The 26,350-nt window shown below is 47.2% G+C and overlaps 2 protein-coding genes across 10 annotated transcripts in view; one reads left to right on the forward strand and one right to left on the reverse strand.

Annotated features, from left to right (window-relative positions):
* The window catches only part of LOC142032716 (D-beta-hydroxybutyrate dehydrogenase, mitochondrial-like), a 20,468-nt gene extending 19,389 nt beyond the window's left edge, over nucleotides 1–1,079 (reverse strand). For all 7 annotated transcript variants that reach the window (XM_075031683.1, XM_075031679.1, XM_075031681.1 and 4 more), the window contains exon 1: nucleotides 832–1,079. In XM_075031683.1, the coding sequence (XP_074887784.1) occupies nucleotides 832–948 (117 nt within the window). In that variant the 5' untranslated portion in view covers nucleotides 949–1,079. The remainder of the gene's footprint in view (nucleotides 1–831) is intronic.
* Nucleotides 954–21,167, forward strand: BDH1 (3-hydroxybutyrate dehydrogenase 1). 3 transcript variants are annotated; one of them, XM_075031676.1, is made up of 8 exons: nucleotides 954–1,091; nucleotides 2,381–2,512; nucleotides 5,630–5,702; nucleotides 7,138–7,248; nucleotides 12,457–12,598; nucleotides 14,185–14,337; nucleotides 15,731–16,225; nucleotides 17,806–21,167. In XM_075031676.1, the coding sequence occupies exons 2-7, from the start codon at nucleotides 2,430–2,432 to the stop codon at nucleotides 16,198–16,200; spliced, it is 1,032 nt and encodes a 343-aa protein (XP_074887777.1). In that variant the 5' UTR covers nucleotides 954–1,091; nucleotides 2,381–2,429; the 3' UTR covers nucleotides 16,201–16,225; nucleotides 17,806–21,167. The 3 variants fall into 3 exon arrangements, with proteins under 3 accessions (XP_074887777.1, XP_074887776.1, XP_074887775.1); XM_075031675.1 differs by lacking the exon at nucleotides 17,806–21,167 and adding an exon at nucleotides 16,989–17,561; XM_075031674.1 differs by lacking the exon at nucleotides 17,806–21,167 and having other exon boundaries at nucleotides 15,731–17,561.
* The last annotated feature ends 5,183 nt before the right edge of the window (nucleotides 21,168–26,350 follow it).

A 26,350-nucleotide genomic window follows, 5' to 3' on the forward strand; every position in this document is an offset into this window, starting at 1 on the left:
GAGGTTTTCAATCCCAGGAAAGGGAACTGAAAATATTCACTGAAGGGGAGGTATTTTCTCAGGTCAGACAGGGATGGGGAATGTCAGAGGAGCAGAGCACATGGAAGAAGAGTGAAATGGGAGGCCGCAAACGGGCCAAGACTGTTATCTGGCCCTTTCAGAGAGGCAGGACGGAGCTGGAGGCGGGGAGGCAGAAACGGGTTCACTTGCAGGTTCTCCCCGGTGCCTGCAGGAGGGCTGTCCGGAGCGAAAGCAAGAGCTAAGTCAACTCCAATCCAGTTAAAGAACCCCAGACATTTCGTGTGTTTTTTAAAAAACATGTAAAAGAGAGTGGTTATGCAATTCTGCTCCATTCGCAGGGCTGTTTTTCCTCCCTCACGCTCATTTCCAAACTCAGAGTACTGGAACAAAATCCACGCACCCACTGCTTCACGAAGCCCCTGAAGTAACAGGGGGTTCCGCAGCAGCGCGGGGGTCAGGCCGGCGGCTGGCAGCCGCACCGCGGCCCCGGCCGAGCCCCCTGCGAGGGGCCGGCAGCCCGCCCGAGGCTCTTCCCAGCTCGGCGTTCCGCCTCCCCTGGCAGTGCCCGTGCTCAGCCTCCACCGGCCCAGCCGACCGCTGGGGCGGCGCCGTTTCGGCTGCCTGCAACTGCCGCGGGCGCGACGCCTCAGCCCCGGCCCGGTTAAACGGCAGCCGGCGGCAGAGGCGGGCTCGAAGGCGCGGCGCCATTTTGGGCCCCGGTGGGGGGGGGAGCGCCTGCGGAGGCCTTGCCCCTGGCGAGCCCCAGAAGGGGCCGAAGCGCCCCCCCCGGCCCCTCGCCGCGGTACTCACGGGCAGGGCGCGGCGGGCCCGCCGCGGCAGGAGGAAGAGGAGGAGGAGGAGGCGGCGGGCCAGGCACCGTCCGCCGCCCGCCAGCAGCAACGCCGCGCCCAGCGCCAGCAGCAGCATCGCGGCGCCCCGCACGGCCGCAGCCTATCGCCGCCGCCGCCCCGGCCCTTCCCCCGACCCGCCCCCCGCCGCGCCCCGGCAGCCGGGGCACCGGCCCAGCCTCATTCAAACGGCAGCAGCGCCCGGCCCGCCGGCGGCTCCAGGTAACGTGTGGGTGGCCCGCCGCCGCCGCCACCGCCTCGGGGTCTCCGCGGGAGGGGGGTCGGGCGGGCCGGGAGGGGTCGCGGCGGGCCGGCCCCTTGGCTGCCGGGCCGCCCGGTGGCCTTGCCCGCCCGGGGGGAGGGGGCGAGCCGGGCGGGGCAGGCCGCGGCGGGAAGCGGGGGGCGCCGGCATCTTCCCCCCTCTCGCCCCCGCGCGGCCGCCCCCCGCCGCTCGCGCGTGGGAGGGCGCCCCCCGCTCCGCGGCCCTCCGCTGCGCGCCCCTGGCGACCGCCGCGAGCCCCTTCGCGGCCGCGGCCGCCGCGCCCCTGCGTGAGGCAGGGCCCTCCGGCGCTGCCCGCCGACGGCCCGTCCCCTCGCCCGATCCTTGCGGAATTCCTCACAAAAAAATGGCGGGGCTAGCAACCGAGCTCTCCAATGGGATCAGAACCCCTGCATTCCGGAGGATTGCCGGAGCCAGCCAGTCCTCCTGAGGCTGGACCTCTCCCTTCCGAGCGCGGTGGCCCACCACTGCTCTTTTCGTGGTAGTTGCCCTCTTTTTTTAGTTGAGGCCTGTTTCCGAGCAGGCCCTGAAGCTGCCGCGGCAGCAGCCCAGCCTTCGGCGGAGGTGCAGATAAGCCCCAACAGTTAGATACCGGTTTTCTGCTTTAATAAAGGAAGCTGTGCATTAAGCTGCAGAGATGTTTTTTTGTGTGCTGGATCGGTTTTATCCGAGATGAGTATGATTTAAATTAACTTTATGTGCTTAACTCTTGGTTTTGAGCTGTTTTCACCTCATAGTGAGTCTAATGGTGCTTCCCTGTGCATAGTCCAGCATCGCCAGCTACTTAATTACAAAGAAATGTATTTTTAACCACATGGCTGCACTAGCTGTAAAGCCCAAGGATTGCTTTGGGGAACATATAACATCACCTGTGACTTGAAGTTATATTTTATTTTAAAATTATTTCATGTAGCTCACTTGAAATAATATATTCCACGTAAGTACCTTAGTTTTTAGCTGTTTCAGAGAATATGCTTAAAAGATGTGTTAAAGAAGGAGAAATGGACATTTTCTTTAAATGCCTCCCTGCTTGTCAGTTTACTTATAATCTTTTTCCTTACTTAAAAGCATCTTGAAGTGGTTGAAGGTTGAGCTGTTTATCTCCATGTGAGGGACTGGAAGGGGGAAGGATGAGTTCCTTTGGACTTTATTTTCTTGTTGAAATACATGGAGTCAGCATGACTACAAAATCGTTGAGCAACTGAAACAGAGGTGCTATCTTGTATTGCAGAGCTGAGGGAGAACAGTCTTGCTGTTGGTAGAGTGTGTTAATTGAAAGCATGTTGGCTACCAAGCTGTCCCGGCCTCTTCTGAACTTCTCTGTGAAAGCCCTGAATTTCAAGGACCCAGGGAGTGCCTTCAGGTAAGTAACCTGGTGGAGAAGAAGAAAGAGTAAGATCCTGAGTAAAGCACACATCGAGGGCTCATTTGATTTCAGCAGGACAGTTTATTTACAGACTGACAAGATGGTTGAGGTTGGAAGGGACCTCCGGAGGTCATCTGGTCCAATCCCCCTGCTCAAGCTGGGCCTCCTAGAGCTGGTTGCCCAGGACTGTGTCCACACGGCTTTTGAATGTCTCCAAGGATGGAGACTCCACAACCTGCCTGGGCAACCTGTGCCAGTGCTCAGTCACTGAGCTGAGCACAGAGGAGATGGACTCTGTATGCAAGGAGGGGTTGGCAAACTGGTTTTTTGGGGTTGTTTTTTTTTGTTTTTTTACACTCGGACAGTCATCTGTAGTCAAAAGGGGGTTGAGTAGAGCATTAAGTCAGTGTCAAGCAAGGATTTATTCCTGAATATCAGCAAGTAGGCCTTGCTGCAATGCAGGGAACTGACATATATTTCTATGACTTCATTAAAGAGGCAATGAATCACATGAAATGAGAGAAAAAGTTCAGAGGGAGGGTTTTAGTGAGAAATGGAGGTGGGCTGAGTAATGAAGCTGTTTTTTTCTGAATGTGAACAGAAAACTGCCTATCTAATTCTAATTGCTAGCTCTGAAAAAAATACCTTTTGTATTGATACATAATGGGAACCCTACTAGTCCAAATTCAGAGCAAGTTGAGTGCTTTCACTGGCTTTGCTTTAGAGCAAGGTTCCCAAACAATCGTGTGTGTACCACTAATTGTACATAAGCCATTTATAAGTGGCTCATGGCCTACTAAGCAAGAACTGCCGCCTCCAGTGTTGTTCTACTGCTGTTGATAGTGATGTCCAGTACCATCACTGTCAAGGACGGCTCCTGTAATAGGCAGTGGTATAGACCAAAGATAGCCGAGCTGTTAGGGATTTCCTATGCAAACAGACATAGGCTTTTTATCTCCTATTTACTCCACACTCACAAAAGCTGCCCCAGCAGGAATCTGCCATGGCCTTAAAAATACAAATTAATGCTTTATTAACTTCAGAAAAGAATTTTCAGCATATTCTTTTTTTTTTCTTTTTCCTCTTCTTTTGTTTTGCTTACTCTGTATTTGTGCTTTGTGCATCTTGTACTCAGGGCAAAAATGTGTTGCATTTTTTTAAGTACCCACAAGCTGCTAAACCTGAAATGGAAATCCAACTGTTCATCTGAAAGGCAGTGTTGTCACTATACCGGTATCTTAATGCATTGAGGTAGCATTTATATACTTGACTCTTCAAGCTGAGGACTGCCTTTTTTGGTGTAACTGAACAAAAGCGAATGCATGGTTACAAGCACAGATTCAATTCGAGGACCATCTGTGCATTTTAAAAGTCTCAGTTGTGGTCTCTAGAATTCAGTCATGCAGAATGACAAAAATGGCTCATGGTACATTAGCGTACTGTGTGGGGGCTAACATCCCATATGCATCGTAGCTGTTTCCTCTGATGACATTCCTGCTGATCAGCAGCCGGCATCTATTTTAAGCCCCTGCCTTCAGGTCAAGGTAGACAGTATGTCAAGTAGTTATTGTCTACAGGTTATTGTGAATAGAGTGCAGCAAATCAGTGCTCTGCAGTGAAGTAACAGGACCAGGCATGACACTGTAAAATAAAAATCAACTTCATGCAATTAAAAGAAATGTTATGAACATTTCTGGGAACTTTGAGACACCCCAAGGAGCTTGTTGTTGAGATAAAGTTCCAAGCCAGGATTGCAGGTCAGTGATGTTAACACTGACTTTGCTTGGGGACTGACCTTTGCGGCACTTAAATTGGCTGTAGCTATTTCAAGAGCTGATTGGGCTTGTGACACTCAAAGTTAGAAAAAGTGCTGAACTGTTGCAGAAAGGTGAGCGCACACCATTGCCTGAATATAAATCAGCTCCTTTCCCATCTGGTTCAAAGCTTCTGCCCTAGCAGACCCTTTTTCTAGCCTTGTGTTCCCATGGTGCAGCTCAGTGGCCAGAGTGTCTGCAGATTGCTGTTTGGTGTAGCACAGGTCACCCTGGGAGCCTGTGATGTCTAAGCGGGAGATAATTGTGAATGATTATGCAAATTCTCTTAGAAGACAGAAGAGCAGCCTGGAGGATAAGCTCTGCTGAAGGATAGATGTTGTTAGAGGGGCCAGAGGGTAGATGAAGTACAGCAAGTCTAGGGGAAGGCCAGAAGGCTCTGAGAGGGCAACGTCAGTGCCCAGAGCAAAAATGAAAAAGCTGATATAGTCCAGAGAGGTGGCTGGCAAGGACAGAAGCTAGAGTCACTCTGGTTTGTTTTCTAGGCCCAGTTTTGATGAATGATGGCAAGATGTAAGATGGTGTGATGCTACTGGTAGCATAGCTTTTCTAAATAGAATCTCACTCCCTGGAAGGCCTTGTTGCTTTGCTCTGGTCTGTCTTTGTGAACATGGTTTATCTTCCTGGGAGTCAGACATACTATGCAGAGGAGTGTCAGATCTGCTTGGCAGGTATTACTCAAACACATAGTGTCTCTTAGCTTAAACAGTTGAAAAGAGGGAATATAAAATCTAAGAGTACCTAATGGGTAGCCACTGCAGAGGAAGAAGTGTCATCCAAGATGGCAGAAGGGTGGAGCTGTGTGTAAAAGCAGTGAGATAGATCCAAGCAAATTCAACCTTACGCTGGGTATCAGAGGCAATGCCACAGCAGAATACTTTCATCAGACAAATTAATAACTTCCTCTACCCCAACTTTGTGCAACTCTTAAGTGAGAGTCTTGTTGCTGTTGGAAAGGAAAACACTGTACTGCCCACTTTGCGGGTTGAAGGAGCTCTGTGCCTCCAGAGCAAGAGCTATTTTAGAATTCTTGGTAATATCCAGACAGCTTCTGCAGCTGGAAATAGCATCAAGGTCTTTTGAGAAACAAATGTTTCATACTGTAGGAAACACACAGGCTCAGACTAAGGAGAACAGTAGACTGGATTCTGTCTTCTCAAATGACAGTCTACATCATGTATATAGGCAACACTACATTCCTTTTCATATATATGCTGCAGCACCAGGGTACGGACAAGATATTCCATGCCTGATGGTTCTGTTGGTTTTGTTGTTTTAACAGGCCTGTGCAAAGATTTTGCTTCCCTCTCTTGTCCTCATGTGGCAGCCGCTCTTATGCAAGTGAAGTCGATCAGGTGAGTGTCATTGTGGTTTCCAGGAACTAGTTCTGCTGAGCTGGGGTTTTAAAGTCCCTGAAGCCTGGTGACCAAATTCTTGTTCCTGATTTGCCAGAAGGACTACAAGCTGGACCTCTCCAACATACTCCACATTCTTTCCTAGCACAGATCTTCCATTGACGTAGCATGGTACGTGCTGCTAAGGATGGAAATAAACAATCAGACTAGTGGGTTTTTTCTATTTTTGGAACCCACTCAGCAGATTAAATCTTCCATCTTAAAGTGGAGGGAATTTGCATGACAAATTCTTAATAAAGCACTCTTTCTGGATTATGGCTGTGTAAAGAGACATAAATAAATCCTCACCTCTTGATCTGGAGAGTGGCCCTCTTCTTTAACAGCCCTCTCTTTGAAAGTGCTAGCTTGGCAGGAGCAGTGCCAGGCAAAAGGAAGGGGTATGGTTTGCCCTCTTGCCTGTCTCGTAGCGCAGAACTCGGCACTGTAGCAGTGCTAGAGCACGCACATCTTGCTTCATAACCCTGGGACAGAGTCTCAGAGGAATTCAGATACGGCCCCTGCATCACTGCTGGGCTTCCAGTGTGACCCTGATCAGTCCCTTTGTATGCTGGGGAAAGCCAAATTTCTAGTTTGTTAAGAGATTAATTGGAATGAATTGCAAGTAATTATTACCTAATCCCACCCACAGCAGCACCTTGCTGCATGTGTACTTGTTGCTGCTGGAATGTCTGATCCACCATGCAATTTTTAACATGTCATTTAACTGCTGCCTCTCTTTGGGTTAGAAGAAGGGGTTTGGAGAAGGAAGGAGGTATACTTCTATTTAAATTGGGAGTTGGAAGAATAAGAAGACCAAAAAACAAACGAATTAACAAAAAGACTGATGACCAACTGGTCTTAATTTCAAATATTAAACCCACTTGATTCTGTGTAGCTCTTAAAACCCAGCACTAGAGGTATTACGTGCTAGAGAAAGAGGAGTGAGCAGTCAGTAAGGTTAACCCATATCCTTTCTTCAGTCAAGCCATCTTCCCCATGCCTTACAGGATGCATGGCACAGAAGAGTGAAACAGTTCCTACTGAAGGGAAAATGTGTCTTGGGAACTGTCTGGTATATTTTCAGATTACAAGATGGATGTGAACTGCCAGAGAATGGTGGTTTGCTTGGGCTCTGCCTTGGGAGCCTGTTGCCAGAGGTGCCAGACTTCTCTTTGTGTTGGGAGGACAGTGATCCTGCCTCACTGCAGTGAACTCGGTATGAAACCTTTGTTTCCTGTCTTCAGGAGGCACTGGGTGGCAGTAGCTGGCAACGAGTGTAGAGAATGTCCCTGGAACAGACTGCTCTTGGCCAAGGACACGGTTTTGTTCTGTGCACTGCAAATCACTGATTTCAAATACTCAATTCCAGTGTGTTTTGTTCTGTTTTGTTTTGCAGATTGGCAGCAGAGCTGTGCTTATAACAGGTTGTGACTCAGGGTTTGGATTTGCCTTGGCCAAGCACCTGCATGGCAAAGGCTTCATTGTTTACGCTGGCTGCCTGCAAAAGGTAGGGAAAACAAAAACTGTATTCTTCACCTGTGGCACGTGCACAAACACATAGCAAGTCCAGTCTTCCGTCTCCACTCTGCACAGCTTTCTGCCAAGGAGAGGGAGGGTGGTTGGTAGCCCAAAGGGAAAGATAAGGGTACTTGAATTTCATAGAGCATAACCTGGTCTAGACCAGAACCAGGACTGAATAGTATCTAGGGCGGTTCTTACTTGAATCACAACATTGTGGTCTGTTCAGTATCTGATGGACTGGAACCCCAAATCTAATTTTATAGGCCTATCCATAAGCAATTTTTGGGATGAGTTTCAGTCTGGACCTTTGGCCCTGCTCTCAGACAATACATATTTATGCAGGGTTTATTTTGATTAATTGTGACAGACACCAAGCCACCAGTGATCTTATGGCACGTGGTATGAGCATATTTTTCTATATTCATGAGTACAGCCATGCCTCAGTGTGTATTGAGGGTTTCCTGAAATCTCTGTGAAGGTGATAGAGTTCCACTAGTGCAATGAGGGCAGAATCAGGCCACAAATAGCTTAGTGACGCAGTCTTGATATACTCTCCAGGAGCGCTCTGTATGGCAGTCAGAGATGCCTGGTCATGGAAAATAGGAGAGAGCTTTAGCCTCTTTCCTTATGAAGCACTGCACTTTTTTAGCTGCGTGGCCATTTCCCAACAGAAACAAACTTACTCCTCAGGATATCTTGTGGTGGGTCAGTTATTTTGATTCTAATCTTTTAGCTCACTCATCACTATAAATGTTTCTTGAATAGTTATTTAAAGAGAATTTGCCAGGTCTTTTTTAATGTTATCAATACTCTTTCTGCTGTTAATTTTTCCATTATTACTAAGTTTTGCTTAAATGATTTGTTTTAAATTTAAATTATTAGTGTTTCTGCTGCATTTTTTCAAAAGAGAAGTGTGTGTTTCAATAGCTCTGTCCCTTTTGGTGTCTCAGCTTTGAGTCAAGGGTTTATTTGTTAACCTCGGCTCCCTCTACAGGCTTCACAGAACAAGACACTTCTTATAAACTGCTACTTTTCAAAAGGTGTCAAGCAGAGAGAGATGGTGGATGAGTACTTTTTTGGCAGATGTTTCCACTCAGCTTTTGTAACCGAAGATCAACATTAGAGAATATAAGAACGTTGCAGACTTAAAACCCACTGTTTAGAATAATAGCCTGCCTCTTTGTTGACAGGAGCCAAAAATTTCAGAGCTGCAGAGTTACTTCTGGGTTTCACTTCTTCTGTCTGAGCTGCCAGAAAGACCACATTTTCAGTGAGCGTGTCTTTTAACTGTCACTGAAACCTCCCTTCCATTTTGATGTCTTCAGTACTCGTTCTACTGAATGCATGTTAGTGGAAAATCTTGGCTTCTGACAATTTTAGCATAAGCTAACGTGCAGCAGCATGCCAGAACTCTTTTAGGCTTTGATCGATATGTATTTCCTCGCCAAAAATCAGCAGAAAGCTTTGCTGTAGCACTGTGTAAATAAATACTGCTTCTTTAGCTGGACTCACATCCCATGTTCGAAAATCTATGTGATTATAGCAAGACCGGTAACAGCAGTTGTCATCAGAAAACCAATGTACAATGTGAAAGCTCCTTGGTTAACAGGTTGGCCTCCTATGTGTCTTCAGGCCGTATACTTTATGTCGAACTGCTCTTTAGAACTAAAACGAGTCCAGGAGACTGAGCTGATTTCTCATTGTGCCACAGGTTTCATGAGCAGAACCATAAGCAGAATTCTGATCAGAGTGTAATTATTGCTGGTGCTGATTTTAGGGGCAGAAAAAGCCTGGTGTGTTTTTAGATGCTAGATAGAAGTGGAGGTAGAAATAAGAAGCATCAGCTTTTCTTGGGTATATTTGTCCTAGCCCTGACAGAGAGGAAATGACTATGAAACTTCAGTGTTATTTTCATGGGACTATTTTTCACAGCACACCTGCACATCAGAAGCGTACTCCAGCTTGGGGAGCCATTGTATCCTCAGGGTATGCACTGTTCTTAGGAATGCCACGTCCTTATTGCAGATTAAAAGTGTGTGCAGCACTGACTCTTCATCAGGAAAGGTTTCCTAGAGCGGCCAGATCCTGAGCGCCTGACTGTATTTTTACTGAAGGAAACCTGAGAGAGGTGTTAGGGTCACGACTGAGGGGAGCCCAAGGATGGATCTGTGCTAACAGTGTGCTATTTCACACACGGTTTCTTCATAACATTTTCACTGGCAAATATATTCCTGTGAGAGTTATGTTGATGCTTCATTGCCAAAAGACAGTGGTAGTCTGGATCCAATGAACGATCACGCTGCAGCTGTCTTATTTTTTCTTCTTTGGTTAATAGCTGGAGGAGCCAGCTGACACAAGATGAAGAAGGTATTTTTCCATCAGTACCTGTTACCCGTGGACATATGTGATGTTTGCCACAGCTGTCAGGCGTGTGGTGGAAGCCCTGTTTGCTTTGCTTTGTGTGCTCAGGCCTGTTGGGGCTTGCAGGGGGATGAGAAGGCAGAGTTTATCTGAGCAAGCTAACATGCAGGCCAGTCACTGTAGGACTCAGCAAGGGTACTCAGAGCAATAGGGTGTTACATACCACTTCAAGGACACACTGATAAAGATACAAGCTGAAGCTATGGGCCCCAGAGGGTGACCATGGAAACAGGAAAATGAGGCAGTGGTGCACTTTTTCCATATGCAAGAGCTCGGTCCTCTTGCCATGGGACAGTGGACTCTGGGGCTGACAGGAGAGATGTGCTGGTCTCTCGGTGTAGCATGAGAAGGTCCTTCCTCTGCTGCATATGGGCCCTGGGGTTGTGGGACAGGCTGCGTCCCGTGCCGGGAGAGCATGACACAGTCACAGGGTGCCTGACTTAAACACCACCCATCTGTCCTTTCTGAAGAGCCAAGGGAATAGCCCTGTGGGTCTGGGTTAATGCCCAGAGTCCAACTCTTAGCCAGGATCCCAGCCCCAAGGGTCCCTGTCCAAGCACCAAACTGCATGTGGGTGGGGGAGCGGGAGGGATATTGGCTTGCTGAGCCAACCCTGTAAGGGAGGAAGGAGAGGACACTGTGAAGGTCCCAGTAGAGCTTACGAGGCCTCTGAGGCTGGCATGTTGCTGTGGCCCAGAGATCTTGTAGCACCTTGTAGACCTAGGATCGGGGAAAGATGCACCTTGGCCTTATTGTTCTTCCTCTTCCCTTTAGCCGTATCTGCTATTTCCAAGGGACCTGCATGCTTGTGTTTGCTGATTCCCTATTGGCATTCCCACATGTGCCATTTGTATGCTTTTCAATGCTTTGCCATACACACTGGCTTCAGCACCACAGTGCTTTTGAGTGAGTCGCAAACTTAGCATGAAACTCTACTTTCAGTCACTGTAAAAAAAAAAAAAGTACCACTAAGCTGTGCATGGGACTTTAACTGCTCCATTTTGTATGCAGTATGCTTCCATGTGAAGAGAGTGTAGTAGATGCCTTCTCTTAAGGACAAACACTAACCAGTATTAACAGTCTGTGGTGGAATAAGGAAGGGTGGAGAAGACAGAGGAGATGTCAGGTACTTAACTTTAGTAAGCTGTCTGTGAGCACAGTGGTTAAGCCCAGGAATGAGAGGAGCCAGGAGAAGGTTGTTTTGGAGGACAGGTGGCACGGAGACAGGGACGTATGGCCACCTTCTTGTGGTATCTAAAGCATGGTGTCTAAAGGGAACTGTCGCTCCAGGGTGGGCAAATGGGCAGCTGGGGTTCAGACTGCGGAGATGAGCAGCATCTCGTTGAGAACTGACTGCTGGCAGTCTCTGACAGGGAGCGCCTGTGGCTCAAGATGTTTAGAACAATCTAATGTCATTCAGCAGTCAGGAAGGAGCCCTGCTATGAAGACCTGGCCTGTTTCAGGTCAGAGGAAAAAAAAGCTATCTGTCCAAAAAAGCCTCGTCTGTCAGGAGTGAAGAGCACTCCCATGCTTGCCTGCTGATGCTGACACAGTGAGCGGGCTACCTGGAGGGTTGAGCGGAGGGGGAAGAAATGCTGAGCAGCTATCAGATGGTCCTGTGGGACATGCTTCATATCTAGCCTGTTAGTGGAGAGTAAAAGACTTCTAGTGAGGGATGATACTGGGGGGACAGAGGGAGTTTCTTACAGTAAAGACAGGGAAATTCCCAAAAGTCATTATTTTCAGAGCTAGACCTCACCATCATCTACAGAAGTACCCTGGAGTGGCCAGCAGAGTCCAGTAGCTTACAAACATAGGAGCGATTCAGGGATAGTCCCAAACTCATATTAATATCCCATGTCTCTGTCCTGGAAGCACCATAGGCAGGCTTCACCACTGTGAAGGGACTAGGTCTGGGTGCCGCAGCCATGTTGGTAGCAGCGTCTGGCCCATGTGAAAGGTATCTCAGGGGTTGGCTGCAGTTAATTGTCTGGGCTGTGAGTGGATATGTGTATACTGGGGGAATCTGTTGTTCTGAGCTGAGAAAAAAGGAGTGGAGATGGGAAATGGGAGTGAGAAAAAGCTCATGGGGGGAGGCAAAGAAGAGAGCAAGATGCTGGAAAAGGCGCTGGGGGGAATTGCTCGCAGGGAAGCTGGCCAGGCACTTGATGAGTGGACTCTGTAGGAGTATGTCGGAGGCAGTAGGTAGGTTTCCAGACAGTGGGAGCTGTGTGCGTAAATCAGCTGAAGGGAGAGAGCAGTGGGCAGGCAGTCCCTCTTCTAGGACTGTCGCTTCCAGAGCTGGCAACGTGACTGAGAAGCACATGCAACGTACATGTGCAGCCACTCACCGGCTATTTTATACCATACCCCTGCCAAGCTATTTGCTGTGCCCCTTATGCAAGCCAAAGTGAGGATGGCAGCCCATTCCCACCACCGCTACAGTGGGGTATAGCTTGATCTCAGGAGCTTGTACTGGGCAGGAGTTGCCTTGCCGGGGCAGATCCAGTTCTGGCTGCTTTCTTGGTGGCCGAAGCAGTTTGTACCAACTGACGTGGTGGCAGGGCTCATGGTCAGATGGAGATGCTCGAGGAATGGTGTTCTGCAGGAGCATCCTTGTCTGTTCCCCTTCCTCTTAGAGCTGCAGGACTGTCCTGATTATTCTGTGACTGCCCTATGCACTCTCTTTTGCTCAATTTGATGGTTGCTATGCATTTTATATTCTACACAAGGTCTTTGGCCAGATTCAGACCAGCGCTTTCTTTCCCTCTAGGACAAGGGAGATGGTGGCTCCAAGGAACTGGACAACATGAACAGTGACAGAATGAGAACTGTCCAGCTCAACGTCTGTGACAGCAAAGAAGTGGACAGAGCGGTGGAGCACGTGAATAGCAGCCTGGAGGACCCAGAGAAAGGTAGGTGCATGCAATGGGCTCTAAGGTCACATAGGTGGCAGGAGCTCCCTCAACTGGGCTCTGAGAGCATTTACAGGGCATATTTCAAAAGCTGAGCATATGATTGAAGGGCGCACAAAGCTTTGAGGAGCCGCAGTGCACAGGAAACGGCCTGTTTAAATGTTGTGCTGTATCAGAAAGCAGCTTCCCACTTAAGACAACATCTACAAAGACAACTGCTTTTTTCTGCACTAGCTCCTATAGGGACATTAGCAGAAATCAGGGTGGTGTTCAAGGCCCTGGGATTAGTGCTTTATTCCTGTGACCTGAAGTTGACTCCCTTTATGTTGTAAAACCTGGCCAGTGCCCGAAGATTGGGCATTAGCAAAGGAAATGTCTCCCCAAAACTTTCAAAAGGCTAAGAAAGTGGAGAGGTTTTCCAAAGGATTTCCCATGAAGCCAGCTGAGTATCATTAATGACATTGTGGATATTACCATACACTACAGATTTCAGAGTTCAGGGTGTAGCTGTAACTGACTTTCTTAGCCTGCCTACCTCATTCTACTGAGGTGATGACAGCAAATTCTGCTCCAGTACTGTGAAAATCCCAGTTGCTCGTGCATTCCTGAAACCTTTCCACCCTTTCGAGAACTACATTTTTTTCCCTGAAGAACATCCATACTTCAACACACGAAGGTTGTTTAAAAGCAGAACAACTGGTGATGTTTTATTTTGGATTTTGCATAAACGTATTTCTTTTATTTTATGTTTAATTTTTATATGTGGATCTTCTATATAAATTAAGTTTTCTAGCCCTGTATTCTCAAGCATACGCCAGGGTGAAGTTGCCTTTTCTGGGCTGCTTCTTAGAACACAGATGTGGACACAGTCAGTCAACAGATAACAGTGAATTTTTCTAAACAGCAGAGAGAAGCCATCCCAGACCTTTCTCAGTCTGTTTCCTGTGCAATTAGAATATTATATGAAGTGAGTTCATTTTATTCCAAATTCCTTTTTAATCTTTCTTTTCATTGCCAAATGAGTTGGTAGCTTCAGTTGTTGCTATCTTGGTTGCAGCAGAATAAAAGGGAGAGGCTGTGGCATGCGTGCCCACCCATGTCCACCCATGCCCACATCCCCCTTCCCAGCATTGCACACATTCTAGTTCTTATGGTGACACAAGGGATTTTACTTTGAAATAATGGCTCTTTTGTTTCTTACAAGGTCTTTCCTATTCTTATTATTTGCATTTAGAGACTATATTTTGCTTTTTTTAAAAAATCATGATGGATAAAAAGAGAATGGTAAGGAGAACAGCTTAAACAAGGCTGAAATTCTCTTCTAGCAGGCTCAGAACTTCCTGGGAAGCCTTATACACAATACTTTGTGGCTGCAGTGTTGGGCAGTACAGGCAGATCCTGACTGTGGTTATATTTGCTCAGGAGACTGAAGTTCGCTGTAGACTCTCTTCTGTCTGGCTTCCATCATTACAAGTCGTAATGAAAAGCTCTGTTGTATAGTTCAGTAATCTATTGGCAAGGCCTTTTCCAAGCTGCTCTCATTAGTCTCACAGAGGGAAAGCTTTCTGCTTGATTTTGTCTTTTAGGGCTCTGGGGGCTGGTTAACAATGCTGGCATCTCCACATTTGGGGAAGTCGAGTTCACCAGCATGGACACCTACATGGAGGTAGCTGAAGTGAACCTATGGGGGACTGTGCGAACCACCAAGGCTTTCCTTCCTCTCATCCGGAGGTCAAAGGGTGAGTGATCTCCTCCTGACTGGCACTCCCTGGAGCAGGTCCCTCATCCTGCCCCATGTCTTGCTGTGTTAGAGGCTAAAAGGTCTATTATGTTTATCTCTGCACCATTGGCCACCTTCATACCTGTACAGACAGAATGTGGCCCACAGCATACACACAAATGACAGATTTCTTAACCGCTCTGAGTTATACAGCAAGGCAGCAGTCCTGAAAACCCGTTATTATTTCTCTTTCCCATCTGTGCTGCCTTCTTCTGCAACATCCCACGCAAGAAGTAATCCGTCATACCTTCTTTTACCTATTCAGAAGCTGCAGCTCACCATAAATTCCAGTGTCAGGAGCAATCCTCCCCTCTATACAAAAACCAGCAGTGCCAGTGCTGGCAGGGTGGGCAGCAGCAGTGTATTATGACATGCTTCTTGCAGGGAACTTGTCAGCTGTGCGCTGTGTTACTTTGGGAGCTTGTAACAGATGCGAGGTGGGGTTTGTACAGCAAAGGAATGCAGACGTGGAGCTTGCGTGGGTCTCGGCATAAAAGGGCAAAAGCTTTCATGTACTGCGGCCAACTACCTGACTAAATGAGAATATTTTTTACTCTTGAGTCATCCACAAACATTAACATTGTTGTCCTGTGCTGCAGACCTGGGCCGTATGTGGCCCAGGCAGCATTTCTTCCACCATGGAAGGATATCCACTTCTGTGGTCAAAGTTTCTCTTTCTAACACAACTCAGCAATGAGCACCGATAGAAAGTGCAGAGAACTGCAACCTCTAATTAGACTGCAGCATCCACAGTCTCCCAGCAGCGTTCTCTCCAGCCACAATGGATGGCTTCTGGAGAGGAGAAAGGCCCCTGCTCTGTGCCTGGAGCTATAATCCAGCTGTCACACAGGAAAGGGTGCAATGCACTTAGACTGCTCTGACCTTTTGTGGTGCAGACACTGTAAGCCACCGTTGGGCTCCTGGTTTTTGTGCCTTTGACTTGCAAATAAATGAGCTCAGCCTTGGTGCCAGAGGCTTTCTTTGCTGCTGCTTCCTCTTGTCTGGGCTCAGCCCTGATTTGTTGCTGAGCAATCCTGTTTCCCACCATGCAGGCTGTGTCCGGCCTCTTCTGTGTTCCCTGTAGCACTGAGCTTTGTGTGTTATCATGTGCCTGTTCCCTCAGGTATAATGAGCCAAGGAGCACAAGCAATGGGCCTGTTCTTTTGCCTGAAGGCTGTTGTGTAGGACAGCAAAGGTCAGATAGAGCCGCGAGCAGGTCTGCCAGGCAGACCTTACAGATGTGCGGTGGGCGGGTGGATGCATGTTCAGGAATCTGTTGGGTGGTGTGTGTCAGGTATCTGCTCTGGATCAGGTACCGCAGCTCAGCTGTGCTTTGCCTGGCCTCTGTCTAGGTCGTGTGGTGAACATCAGTAGCATGATGGGTCGGATGGGCAGTCCTGCCCGGTCACCATACTGCATCACCAAGTTTGGCGTGGAAGCCTTCTCCGACTGCCTGCGGTACGAAATGCAGCCCCAGGGGGTGATGGTCAGCATCGTGGAGCCTGGCAACTTCATAGCTGCCACCAACCTGTACAGTCCTGAGCGAATCAAAGCCATAGCCGACAAAATGTGGGACGAGCTCCCTGAGATAGTGCGCAAAGACTATGGCAGGAAGTACTTCGATGAGCAGGTCAGCAAGATGGAGACATACTGCAACAGCGGCTCAACAGACACCTCGCCGGTCATCGAAAGCGTGGCCCACGCACTGACCTCCACAACCCCCTACACCCGCTACCACCCCATGGATTACTACTGGTGGCTGCGCATGCAGATCATGACACACATGCCTGCTGCCATTTCAGATCGGCTCTATGTCTATTGAGGCCTCGCACTCCTAGGCTACCCAGGTGGGAAATTTGTTTTAAAGAGAGCATTGTACACACTTCCCATTAGTCCTTTTGAAAATTTTCTAACCTCATTTCAGAGTACTGTATTTTAGCTCTAAAGGGTTCATTTAAACATCTGACATAACCTAAAGGGCGGTAATTTGCAAGGGATGCTTCATAGGCAGGAATACACTGTTTGTGCAGGGACATTGATTCTTTGCTATTTATTTCATGTAATCCTTTTTTTTTTTTCACCTCAAATACCAAGTTATAATCATTATTTAAGCTGCAATTGCTCTGGAGTGTTTTCAGAATAATTTCTACTGATGGCCAAACACAATCTTCACAATTCCTGCCTAGGATGCAGCCTTCACACCATAAAACAGAGGCCCTCCATTCTGTAACGGCAAACTGCTGCCTCCTGATGACAAAGAGCATCCAAGAGACTTTTCCAGGCCTGGCCACAATAGCCCAAGGCAGAGCAGAGGCTTCTTTAATTTGGGGATCAGAACTCAAAATGCTTGAGGTGCTGAAACTGAGCAACTGACCCTGTCCGTTTCTCTCTTAGAATTATACTGATGAAACCTTAGAGAAAAGGAATCAGTCTGCTTTTCTTGCATGCTTTCTTGCAAAAGAGTTCAATGATCCAGGGACTCAACTCTGCAGACCTTTCCCACAGGAGTTTCTTACTCATATGAGCATTCCCATGAGTGTGAGCAGCTTTACGCACAGGACTGCAGGCGTCAGGATTGGCCTGTAGTAACATTTCTCTTCTCTTCAACAGTAATTGAACATCAACTCCAGACTTAGTCTGGAAAGAGTTTCACTCCAGCTCCTATTAATTGCGAGGATCGCCACTGAGCAGAGGGAGGCAGAGTGAATGCCGTTCTTACCAGGGACCTCAGAGTTACACTGAAGTATTTGTACAGCACTTTGCACAGAAGGGCCTTAACCCTGGCCAGGGCCTCTAGGCACTATGGCAGTGCAGGTGGTGATAACAATAATAACTTTCACTGAAGGAGTCACTGAGCTGAAATACATCTAACATGATACAAATCTAACAGAACGTCCATAACTATAAAGTTAACTTTAACAGCAGTTTCATTTCTGTGATGGTTGTTTACATGTCTGAGAAACATTTGTTTTGTACAGTAAGAAAAGAAAAAAAAAAAAGATCCTTTCATGGGAAAATGTGGAAAGGATTAATTTTTTAAGCTTGAAGGGCAAAAAGCAAACAAGTACTTAAAATACCATTGTTAGCAAAGTTAAAGAGAAGGGATCTCACATGCTCTAGTAACATACGGTGGTATGATCAAACTCCTTTGGCTTAATAAATGTATACATGAATGGTAATAAAGTTCAGAGGCTCCTTCTCTTTATTTTTTAATATTTAAGGTGAAAAGCTCATATTTGTTAGTGGTGGTTTTTTTAATTTGTTGAGGTTCATGCCCATCCTGCATACACACTGCATTCAGCGGCCGATTTGCAGTCCTGCATCTTACATGTCTGTGTTGGAGAGTGCAAGGCTTCTATAGGAGTACTAGATGTATCCTGCACCTTGTGCCAAATATGTCTAACCCCTGGACTCTGTGTATTCACAGCTCTTAAACCTGCATCTGTACCGGACTCCCACAGTTTACAAAGGATTATTATGGATTATTCCCAGGGAGCAGGAAGAGAAACTGAGCTCTGAAGAGGGGAGGGGGATGGTGGTGATTCAGCAAGGCAGGCACACAGCAGGTCACTGACAGACCCAAAATAAAACCCTGGGACAGACTTGTTGGCTTTGTGATCTTCTCCAGAGTCCTAGCAGTGGTAGCTGCATCTTCTGGTACAGGGAGGAGTATTGTCTCATTTTCCAGTAAGTCGACTTCTCTCTGGGACAAAATGTAGCAATATGAACCACAGGAGACCCGGCAGGCACAAGGACTAACTCACAAGGCAGAGCAAAACACCTGGATAATGATGTTTACTGCAGATGACACAACAGAGAAAAGACTTTACAAGAAAAGTTCTTGTAGTCCAAAAATTTAACCCCAAGATGCTAAGTAACATAAAAAATCATGTAATTCTGCTTGGGATCCTAGCTCCCAATTTTACACACTGCTGGGTTTTAATACAGACATCAATGAAGTTAGGTATGGAAAAGACTGAGTGCGCAGCTGAGTTATCTCAGTTTAGCTCAGAGACCCCTGAGAGCAAATGCAGCAGATATTTAGCAGTACCACATTCATTCCCAGCCAGAAAGATAAAGCTGAACAGTGATAACTGCACTCACATCTACACAGCATCTCTTCTGGAGGCTTCTGAACTCTTTCACATTAGGTGCCCACAGGGAGCCCTGAAGCCGTGCCACCACTCTGGGGCTGGAGGAGATGTGATGGTAGCTGTGCCCTGCAGTGTGATTCACAGGGGACTGTGTGGCCACATACAATAGGAAGGTGATGGCTAGGGTGCTCCTGTGCATCACGGCTGTTCCTAGGTTTCTGTGCAAGTTTTCCTGATAGTGTGAGAGTTTGGAAGCTGATACGTGGCCAGGAGGGCAGCAAGCTGGCTAGTTTTCCTGCTGGGATCTTGGCAATCCCACAATTTCAGGGTTTGCCCTGAGAAACACATTAAAAGCTAATCCCCTCTGGTTTTGCCTGACTGTCCTTGCGACTCAGTGCATTCTAGGTCCTGCCTTCATGGTGCCCCTGCGGCATCTGGAATAGGTTCAGCCCACCAAGTTTATTTGCAAACTAAAAAGAACGAAAGCATAGCAAAGGAGGACTTAGTTGGGCACCTGGTCCTCTGCACTCCCAAAGCTGCCTCAGTGGGAGCTTCTGCCCCCTCGGGAGCAGCTGGGGAGCCTGGAGGGGTCAGTCTGCAGAGGTGCCCACCCCTGGGCTCTCTAGTCTGATCCCAGCTGGTTGGAGGGAGAGCTCTCCCCACATTGCTTGCCAGGCAAAGACTGTTGGCGAGGATGCAACAGATCTCACCATGCAGCATCCCTTGGGCAACCTGGAGTTAAAAATAACTTTCCCTTGTGTGGTGGGAGGCAGCAGAGATGATGGGGTAATTTTAACTACAGCTGTTACATCTTGTTCTGAGCCTTAATAAGGAAATCGTGAAGTCCTGCCCACTTCAGAAGTTTTTGCTCCTAGTCATGAGGGTGATGAATGCTGCATTTGAGACCAGCATTTAGTGACCCCTTACTGCCACATTATCTGGGTGAAGTGCAGGGATTTCCCAGTTAGACAGAACATAATTTCACAGCCAGGAAGTCAGACAGCTTGGGAGAGCTGGTCCCAAGCCTGTGCCTCAGCTCCCACATCCTGGCAGAGGTCTGGCCCAGGCTCCCTCCCAGGCCTCAGCCCTGTGAGTCTGGCTGAGACTCATGGTCCTGGGCTGGCAGTTTGGGAACAGGACTGCTCTGGAAACAGAAAAGAGGAAAGGACCACTCCTGTTCAGGCAGTGTTAAATAGCTAAGTGCAGGGCGCCTTCCCCAATTTAATTAAATATAACAACTAAGTAGGTACTCTATTAAATATATGAGTGGCTCAGTTGCTGAGCTACAAAGTCAAATCCCTGTCTGTCCTGAGATTGGACTGAAGCCAAGGGGCCTTGCTGCAAAGCATATGTGCATCTGCTGGCACTTTGTGGACTATGGCTTTGAAAAGAAAGTATCTTCCCAGCAAACAAGAAGGGAGTCGCAAGTATAACTCACAGAAGATCTGATGACACCTCCCTGGGGAGATACCACTCAGGAGCACAGCACCAGTTTCTCTTCCCTCTTTCCCAACAGCGATGTAAGGCTTGGGATGCAGCCTTGGGGTGCTGCAGACTTAAACTGGTGCTTCCCTCTGTGAGATGAAGTGCCAGCCTGGTACCACCAAAGCAATGAGCAGCGAGTTCTTCCTCGCCGTGCATGAATACAAGCAGCGGGAGATGCCAGGGCCAGAGGCAGCCCGTACACCCGTCACACAGATGGCAGGTAGCGCTGGCAGTGCCACCCCCTGCTCGACACCACCCATCACCTGGGCGTCACAACCCGCACAGGATGGTGGGTGAAAGGGATGCTGTGAATGTGCCCTAATTTTGGCAGTCAGCTGGGGTAGCACACGCTCTGTCAGCTGGAAAGACTGAGTGCCTGGAATGGGCTCACCGTCACCCCCTGTCAGCAGAGCAGTGAGGGTGGCTGTGGCAAACACGGGGGTCCCAGCTTGGCTTGCGTTACTGGGGACTTCCACCCACAACCATGCAGAGAGGAACATGTGGTGGCACAGATGCCATTCTGCAGCTCCCCTGCAACCGGTGAGGGACAGGCAGAGGTAGTGGTGTACCACCTTCTACCTTCTAAAAGGCCCCAGGAGTTCAGGACTGCCTGGAAGACTGCAGATCAGGCTGCTCTGCTTCCATAGCCAGAAGGCAGCTCATGGTGGTCTGTGGGAAGCGTAGGGGCGAGGAGTCTGGCTAAGATGTAGGTTGCTGTCTTAAAATAATTTTTGCTATCACAGTGTTTTGTTTGCTACTGAGTGTGGTGTAGGGGTCAATTATATGGAACGTAGTTACTGGGCCTGAAGGTAGCTCATGGTCGCAAGAGCATTCCAGACGCCTTTAGAAGGCCTTGAACAGAATAAACAAGAAGACAGAAAAAGAAAGATCCCAATTAGAAAAACACAGGTGCGCATTCCACAATAAAGGGAACTTGGCACAACCAACCTCAATTCGGGGGCTTATCTTGACCAATTAGACTGAGACAAGTTTCACATGCTCTAGTTAATATAGCCAATTATGTCCTGTGTTTATGCACGTGTACAGAGTGAGTATAACTAACTATATCTTATGTTTATACGCATGTACAGTGTCGATATAACCAATCACATTTTATGCTTGTGCACGTGGACACCAAATGCTTGCGTGCAGCAGCCAATCAAAGCTTCTTAGGAACTTAGAGAATTGTATAAGAATGATCAGCTAGGCTCAATAAACTGGCGACTTCGATCATCATATTGGTGTCCTGTCGTCCGTCCCCGCATGGAATAACCCTACATCTGGCGACCTCCGACGTGATCCGGTAAGGAACAATAGGGGAACGCTAACAACTGAAAAGGTGGGGGAAATTGCCGTGGATGCCAGTGGTCTTAGAAGAGAAGCGCCGGGCTGCTCGAGAGAGGCAGGAATCATAAGCTTACGTGATAAAAGGTGGCATGGGTATCGCAGCATCTGCGAAGGAAAAGGCAGCTGTAAAGACACTTATGAGGCTGGTTGAAGAAACAGAGGTGGATATTAAAAAGGATCAGTTAGAGGATTTGTTACAGTGGGGACAAAGAAGAGGATTTTTTAAGGACTCTGAGGCTCTCTTTTCGTTGTCTGTTTGGGAGAACTTAGGAAGGGAAATATGGGAGTCTGTCCAAGAAGGAAATAAAATAGCTGCGCGTCTGGCAGCACATTGGAAAAAGTGTCTCCAAATGATGCGGCAAATAACATCAGAAACTGCTGTTCAGGATGCACTAAAACATGCTTTAGCGGCAGAAAATCAAACTATTAATGCTCCTGCTCCCCCGACGTATTGTTCGGCAGCAGAGACAGTATGCAGAGCACAGGAACCCCCCCTGCCGCCAACGGCGCCGCCATTAGAAGAAAAAACACTGGTTGCGGCTTTCCCTGTATAAGAGCTGAATTTTTGGGGGAGGGGAAATAACGCCAATGTTCCCATGGCCCCATTAACACCCAAGGAACAGGCAATGATAAATCCTTCTGCGAAAAAGACAAGTCAGCCGCTATTACGAGCGGAAGACATTCCCCTGCCCATGGACTCTGATGATTGGGGGGCCCAACGGGACTTAGAAAATACTGAGGAAGCTCAAAATCAGCTATGTCCTGATTCCAATAATGCAAACGAGGATTTGGCTACTGTAATACGAGAACAAGAGAAAGCTAAAATACATGCTGAAGCTTATGCTGCAGCACTCGCTGTAGTGTTACGACTGATGGTGCAACAGGGAAAAGGAGACCGCAGCCCACACAAAGGCCCCTTAGCATGTTATCGGTGTGGTCAACCGGGGCATTTGAGACGTATGTGCCCTCAACGCATAGCAACACAGCCTCGATCTATGCCAGCACTAACTAACGGCAGTCAGTCAAACTTTCCTGGGGTCTGTTACAAGTGCGACAAGTTCGGACACAAAGCCAGCGACTGTCGATCAAGGTTTAAAAAAGACGGAACGCCGTTAACATTCAACAACCAGGGAAACGGAATGATGAGCGCCAGGATGAGGGGCGCCAAGATATCAAGTGCCTCTCAAACAGGGGTGACGGCATGCCCGGCTGTCTTTCAAGACTCAGGGCAGCCACAAAAGGAAGTGCAGGAGTTGACCTGGCCGTAGCCGCTGACACAACAATAACTGATGATAAAGTTCATGTTGTTCCCTCGAATGCTACCAGGCCTTTGGGTCTTGGACTAAGTGCATTGCTTTTAGGACGCTCTACTGTTTCTAAACAAGGAATATTTGTTTTACCTGGAGTTATCGATGCTGATTTCACGGGAAACATTTCAATCAGGGTGAAAGTATTTGTTCCTCCTGTAACAATTATGGCTGGAACCCGGATTGCTCAACTGGTACCCTTCAAGGCTAGCGTCCCCTGTGTAGGAAACATTGAACGAAGGGACGGGGGATTCGGATCTACTGACACACCATTAGTGGCCTTCACAGAAATAATTGGATCTTCCAAACCTGTTCATCATTTTAATTTATATGGACCTTCGGGAAAATCTCTACGCCATAAACGTATGCTCCTTGACACAGGGTCTGATGTGACCATAATTCCAAAGGAAGAATGGTTCGGGGATTGGGAATTACAAAATATTGACACTGTGGTAACCGGTATTGGAGGCCAGAAATCCACACAAATCAGCGTGAATTTTATAACAGTTGAAGACTCTGAAGACAAAAGGACAGCACATGTAAGGCCTTATGTGTTAAATACTACTGTATGGCTTTTAGGTCGGGACGCTTTAGTGCAATGGGGAGTTAGATTGACCACGCATTTTTAGCAGTGGCCATTGACAAGTGACCAACCCTGAGACTAAAATGGCTAACGGACAGCCCCGTTTGGGTTGATCAATGGCCGCTTCCAACAGAAAAGGTCGCTGCTTTGGAGCAACTCGTGGCTGAACAAGTGGAAGCAGGGCATTTGGTTCCTTCTACAAGCCCATGGAACACTCCTGTATTTACCATCTTGAAAAAGTCTGGGAAGTGGCATTTACTGCAGGATTTGCGTGCAGTGAATAAAGTAATGCAAGATATGGGATCCTTGCAGCCTGGTATTCCAACCCCTACTATGCTCCCCAGAGACTGGCCTTTGATTGTTGTTGACCTTAAAGACTGTTTCTTTACAATTCCTTTACATCCAGATGACTGTGAGAAATTTGCTTTTACCGTTCCAACAATAAATCGACATGGGCCGGCTAAAAGGTATCACTGGGTCGTTTTACCACAGGGCATGAAAAATTCACCAACTATATGTCAATGGTTTGTTGACATCGCTCTCGAACCATTTCGCAAAAAATGGAAAGAGGCTCTGATTTATCATTACATGGACGACCTGCTGGTCTGTGCACAACAACTTTTACATGAACAGGTATTATTTGACCTCAAATTATACCTTGGGGCGTATGGCTTAGCCCCAGAAAAAGTTCAGCTAACGGCACCCTGGAAATATCTGGGTTTGCAAGTTGCGGAAGCCTCTGTTTGTCCACAAAAGCTGTTGCTACACAAAGACATATGAAATATACATGGTGTACAAAAACTTTTTGGAGACCTACAGTGGATTCGACCTTATTGTGGTATTACAAATACAGACTTACAGCCGCTGCTGGATTTATTGTGGGGCAGCGAGAGCTTAACTTCTACAAGACAACTAAGTGTATCGGGGCGACAAGCCTTGACAGCAATTGAGCAGAAAATCACATCATCCGTGTCTGGCAGATACGTTCCTGATTTGTCCATAAATTTATATGTATATAACTCAGATAAGGAAGTTGCGGGAATTTTGGGTCAGTGGGATCAGCGACGGGAACAAAACCCATTGATAATAATAGAATGGATATTCTTGCCTGCTAGCATGTCAAAAATGGTAGTCACTAGAATTGAAGCCCTGGGAATGTGCATTCAAAAAGCAGGGGCAAGGGCGACGCAAATTTCAGGGAAGCAAATGGACAAAATTATTTTGCCTATGTCGCTTGATATTGTGAATAATGCCATGATGAAAAATGACTGCCTTGCAGTAGCTCTGATGTGTTTTAAGGGGGAAGTGGACAATCACTATCCCCCTCACCCACTGTTTAAAACAATGTTAACAATGGAACCATGCTCTATTTACAGTGAAAGCCCACTGGAAGCAATTACCGTTTTTACTGATGCTAGCAGCAGAACAGGTGAAGCGGGATTTGTATATCTTCAGGATGGATCCTGGAAATCCAAAGTCGTTCTGTCAGAGGGGTCAGTACAGGTGCTTGAGCTATTAGCCGTATGCTCTGTTTTCAAAAAATGGGATAAAACACCTGTCAACATTGTTTCGGATTCTCAATATGTTGTTGGGATAGTCAAACGTATGCATAGATCCTTGCTAAAAATTGTAAGTAATAAGCAGCTGTTTATGGCACTTTTGAAATTATGGACGTTATTAGAAAGATGAACAGACTTATTTTTTATCGATCATATTCATAGCCATACAACGTTGATGGGATTTATTGTGGAAAGTAATGCGCGCGCGGATTGACTGGTAGTAGCCAATGCAGACATCTATTTTAATACACCCAAACCTGATTTGTCTGGACAAGCACTGCTATCCCATAAATTTTATCATCAGTCAGCAAAAGCGCTGAGTAAGCAATTTGATCTCCCATTGCAGCAAGCCAGAACTATTATTGCTGCTTGCCCTGACTGTGCGAACATTCCAAACTTACAACCACAAGGGGTGAACCCCCGGGGACTATCACCATTACAAATTTGGCAAACAGATGTTACGGAGTATCCCAGTTTTGGGAAATATAAACACGTTCATGTATCTATTGACACATATTTGAACCTTGTGTGGGCTACTGTTCATGTATCAACTAATGCCAGATCCGTAATTAAGCACCTTTTGGCAGCATTTGATGCCGTGGGAGTGCCAACAGAAATTAAAACAGACAATGGCCCAGGAAATTGTGCACAGTCATTAGAAACATTTTTACAGCTATGGGGGGTAACTCATAATTTTGGGGTACCCCATAATTCTACTGGTCAAGCTATTGTTGAACGTGCACATTGGACCTTAAAGGATCGTTTAAACATTTTAAAAACAGGGGAAGACATGCGGCATTATACCCCCCAAGAGTTAATAAGCAAAGCACTCTATGTTTTGAATTGGCTACAGCCACGTGGTACTGAGGATCAGATCCCAATTACTAGGCATATGTGTGGGAGCAAAAATGTTGATAAAAACCAGCCGCAAGTTTCAATATTCAATCCAGTTTTACAACAATGGCAGGGACCTTGCAAGTTATTCATGTGGGGAAGAGGGTATGCTTGTGTTTCCACAGGTAACGAACAGCCCCATTGGATACCGGCGAAATGGGTCAAGCCATGGATTGAGCAATCAGATGTCACAAACAACTCAGAAGATCGAGAACAAGAGGCAGTGGAGACTTCAGCAGGTCCTGAAGCCCTAGATAGACTGCCTAGACAAATCACGACGGAGACGGGCAGTCAATGCGGAAATTAAGAACGCGTGTGAAAAACACGGAGTACGGTGCCGGCCCTGGATATGCATCTTAGTGTGAGTGGGTGAAAGGGATAGAAAATTTTTTGTGTGATCATTGTGATAGAAATTTAACTAACCAACTAACCGATAACTAATTGTATAGAGAATAAGCAGCTTAGAGCTATTGCAGCAAATATATATGATTTAATGTTGATCGGCATCCTGCGAAACATTACTCATAAAAGCCAAGTGTGGAAGTAGTATTAAGATACCCCAATATGTAGTCATTTATGATAAAGACAAAAAAAAAAAAAAAAAGGGATTTGGAAAAGCAAATGGCAGTGATAATGATTGCGATGACATTAGTCACGGGATCTGTATTTAAAATTGACTGAATTTTGTCTGTCCTTAGCTACA

Source organism: Buteo buteo, chromosome 7 (assembly GCF_964188355.1).
Source record: "Buteo buteo chromosome 7, bButBut1.hap1.1, whole genome shotgun sequence".
In the NCBI taxonomy this organism is placed as follows: Eukaryota; Metazoa; Chordata; class Aves; order Accipitriformes; family Accipitridae; genus Buteo; species Buteo buteo.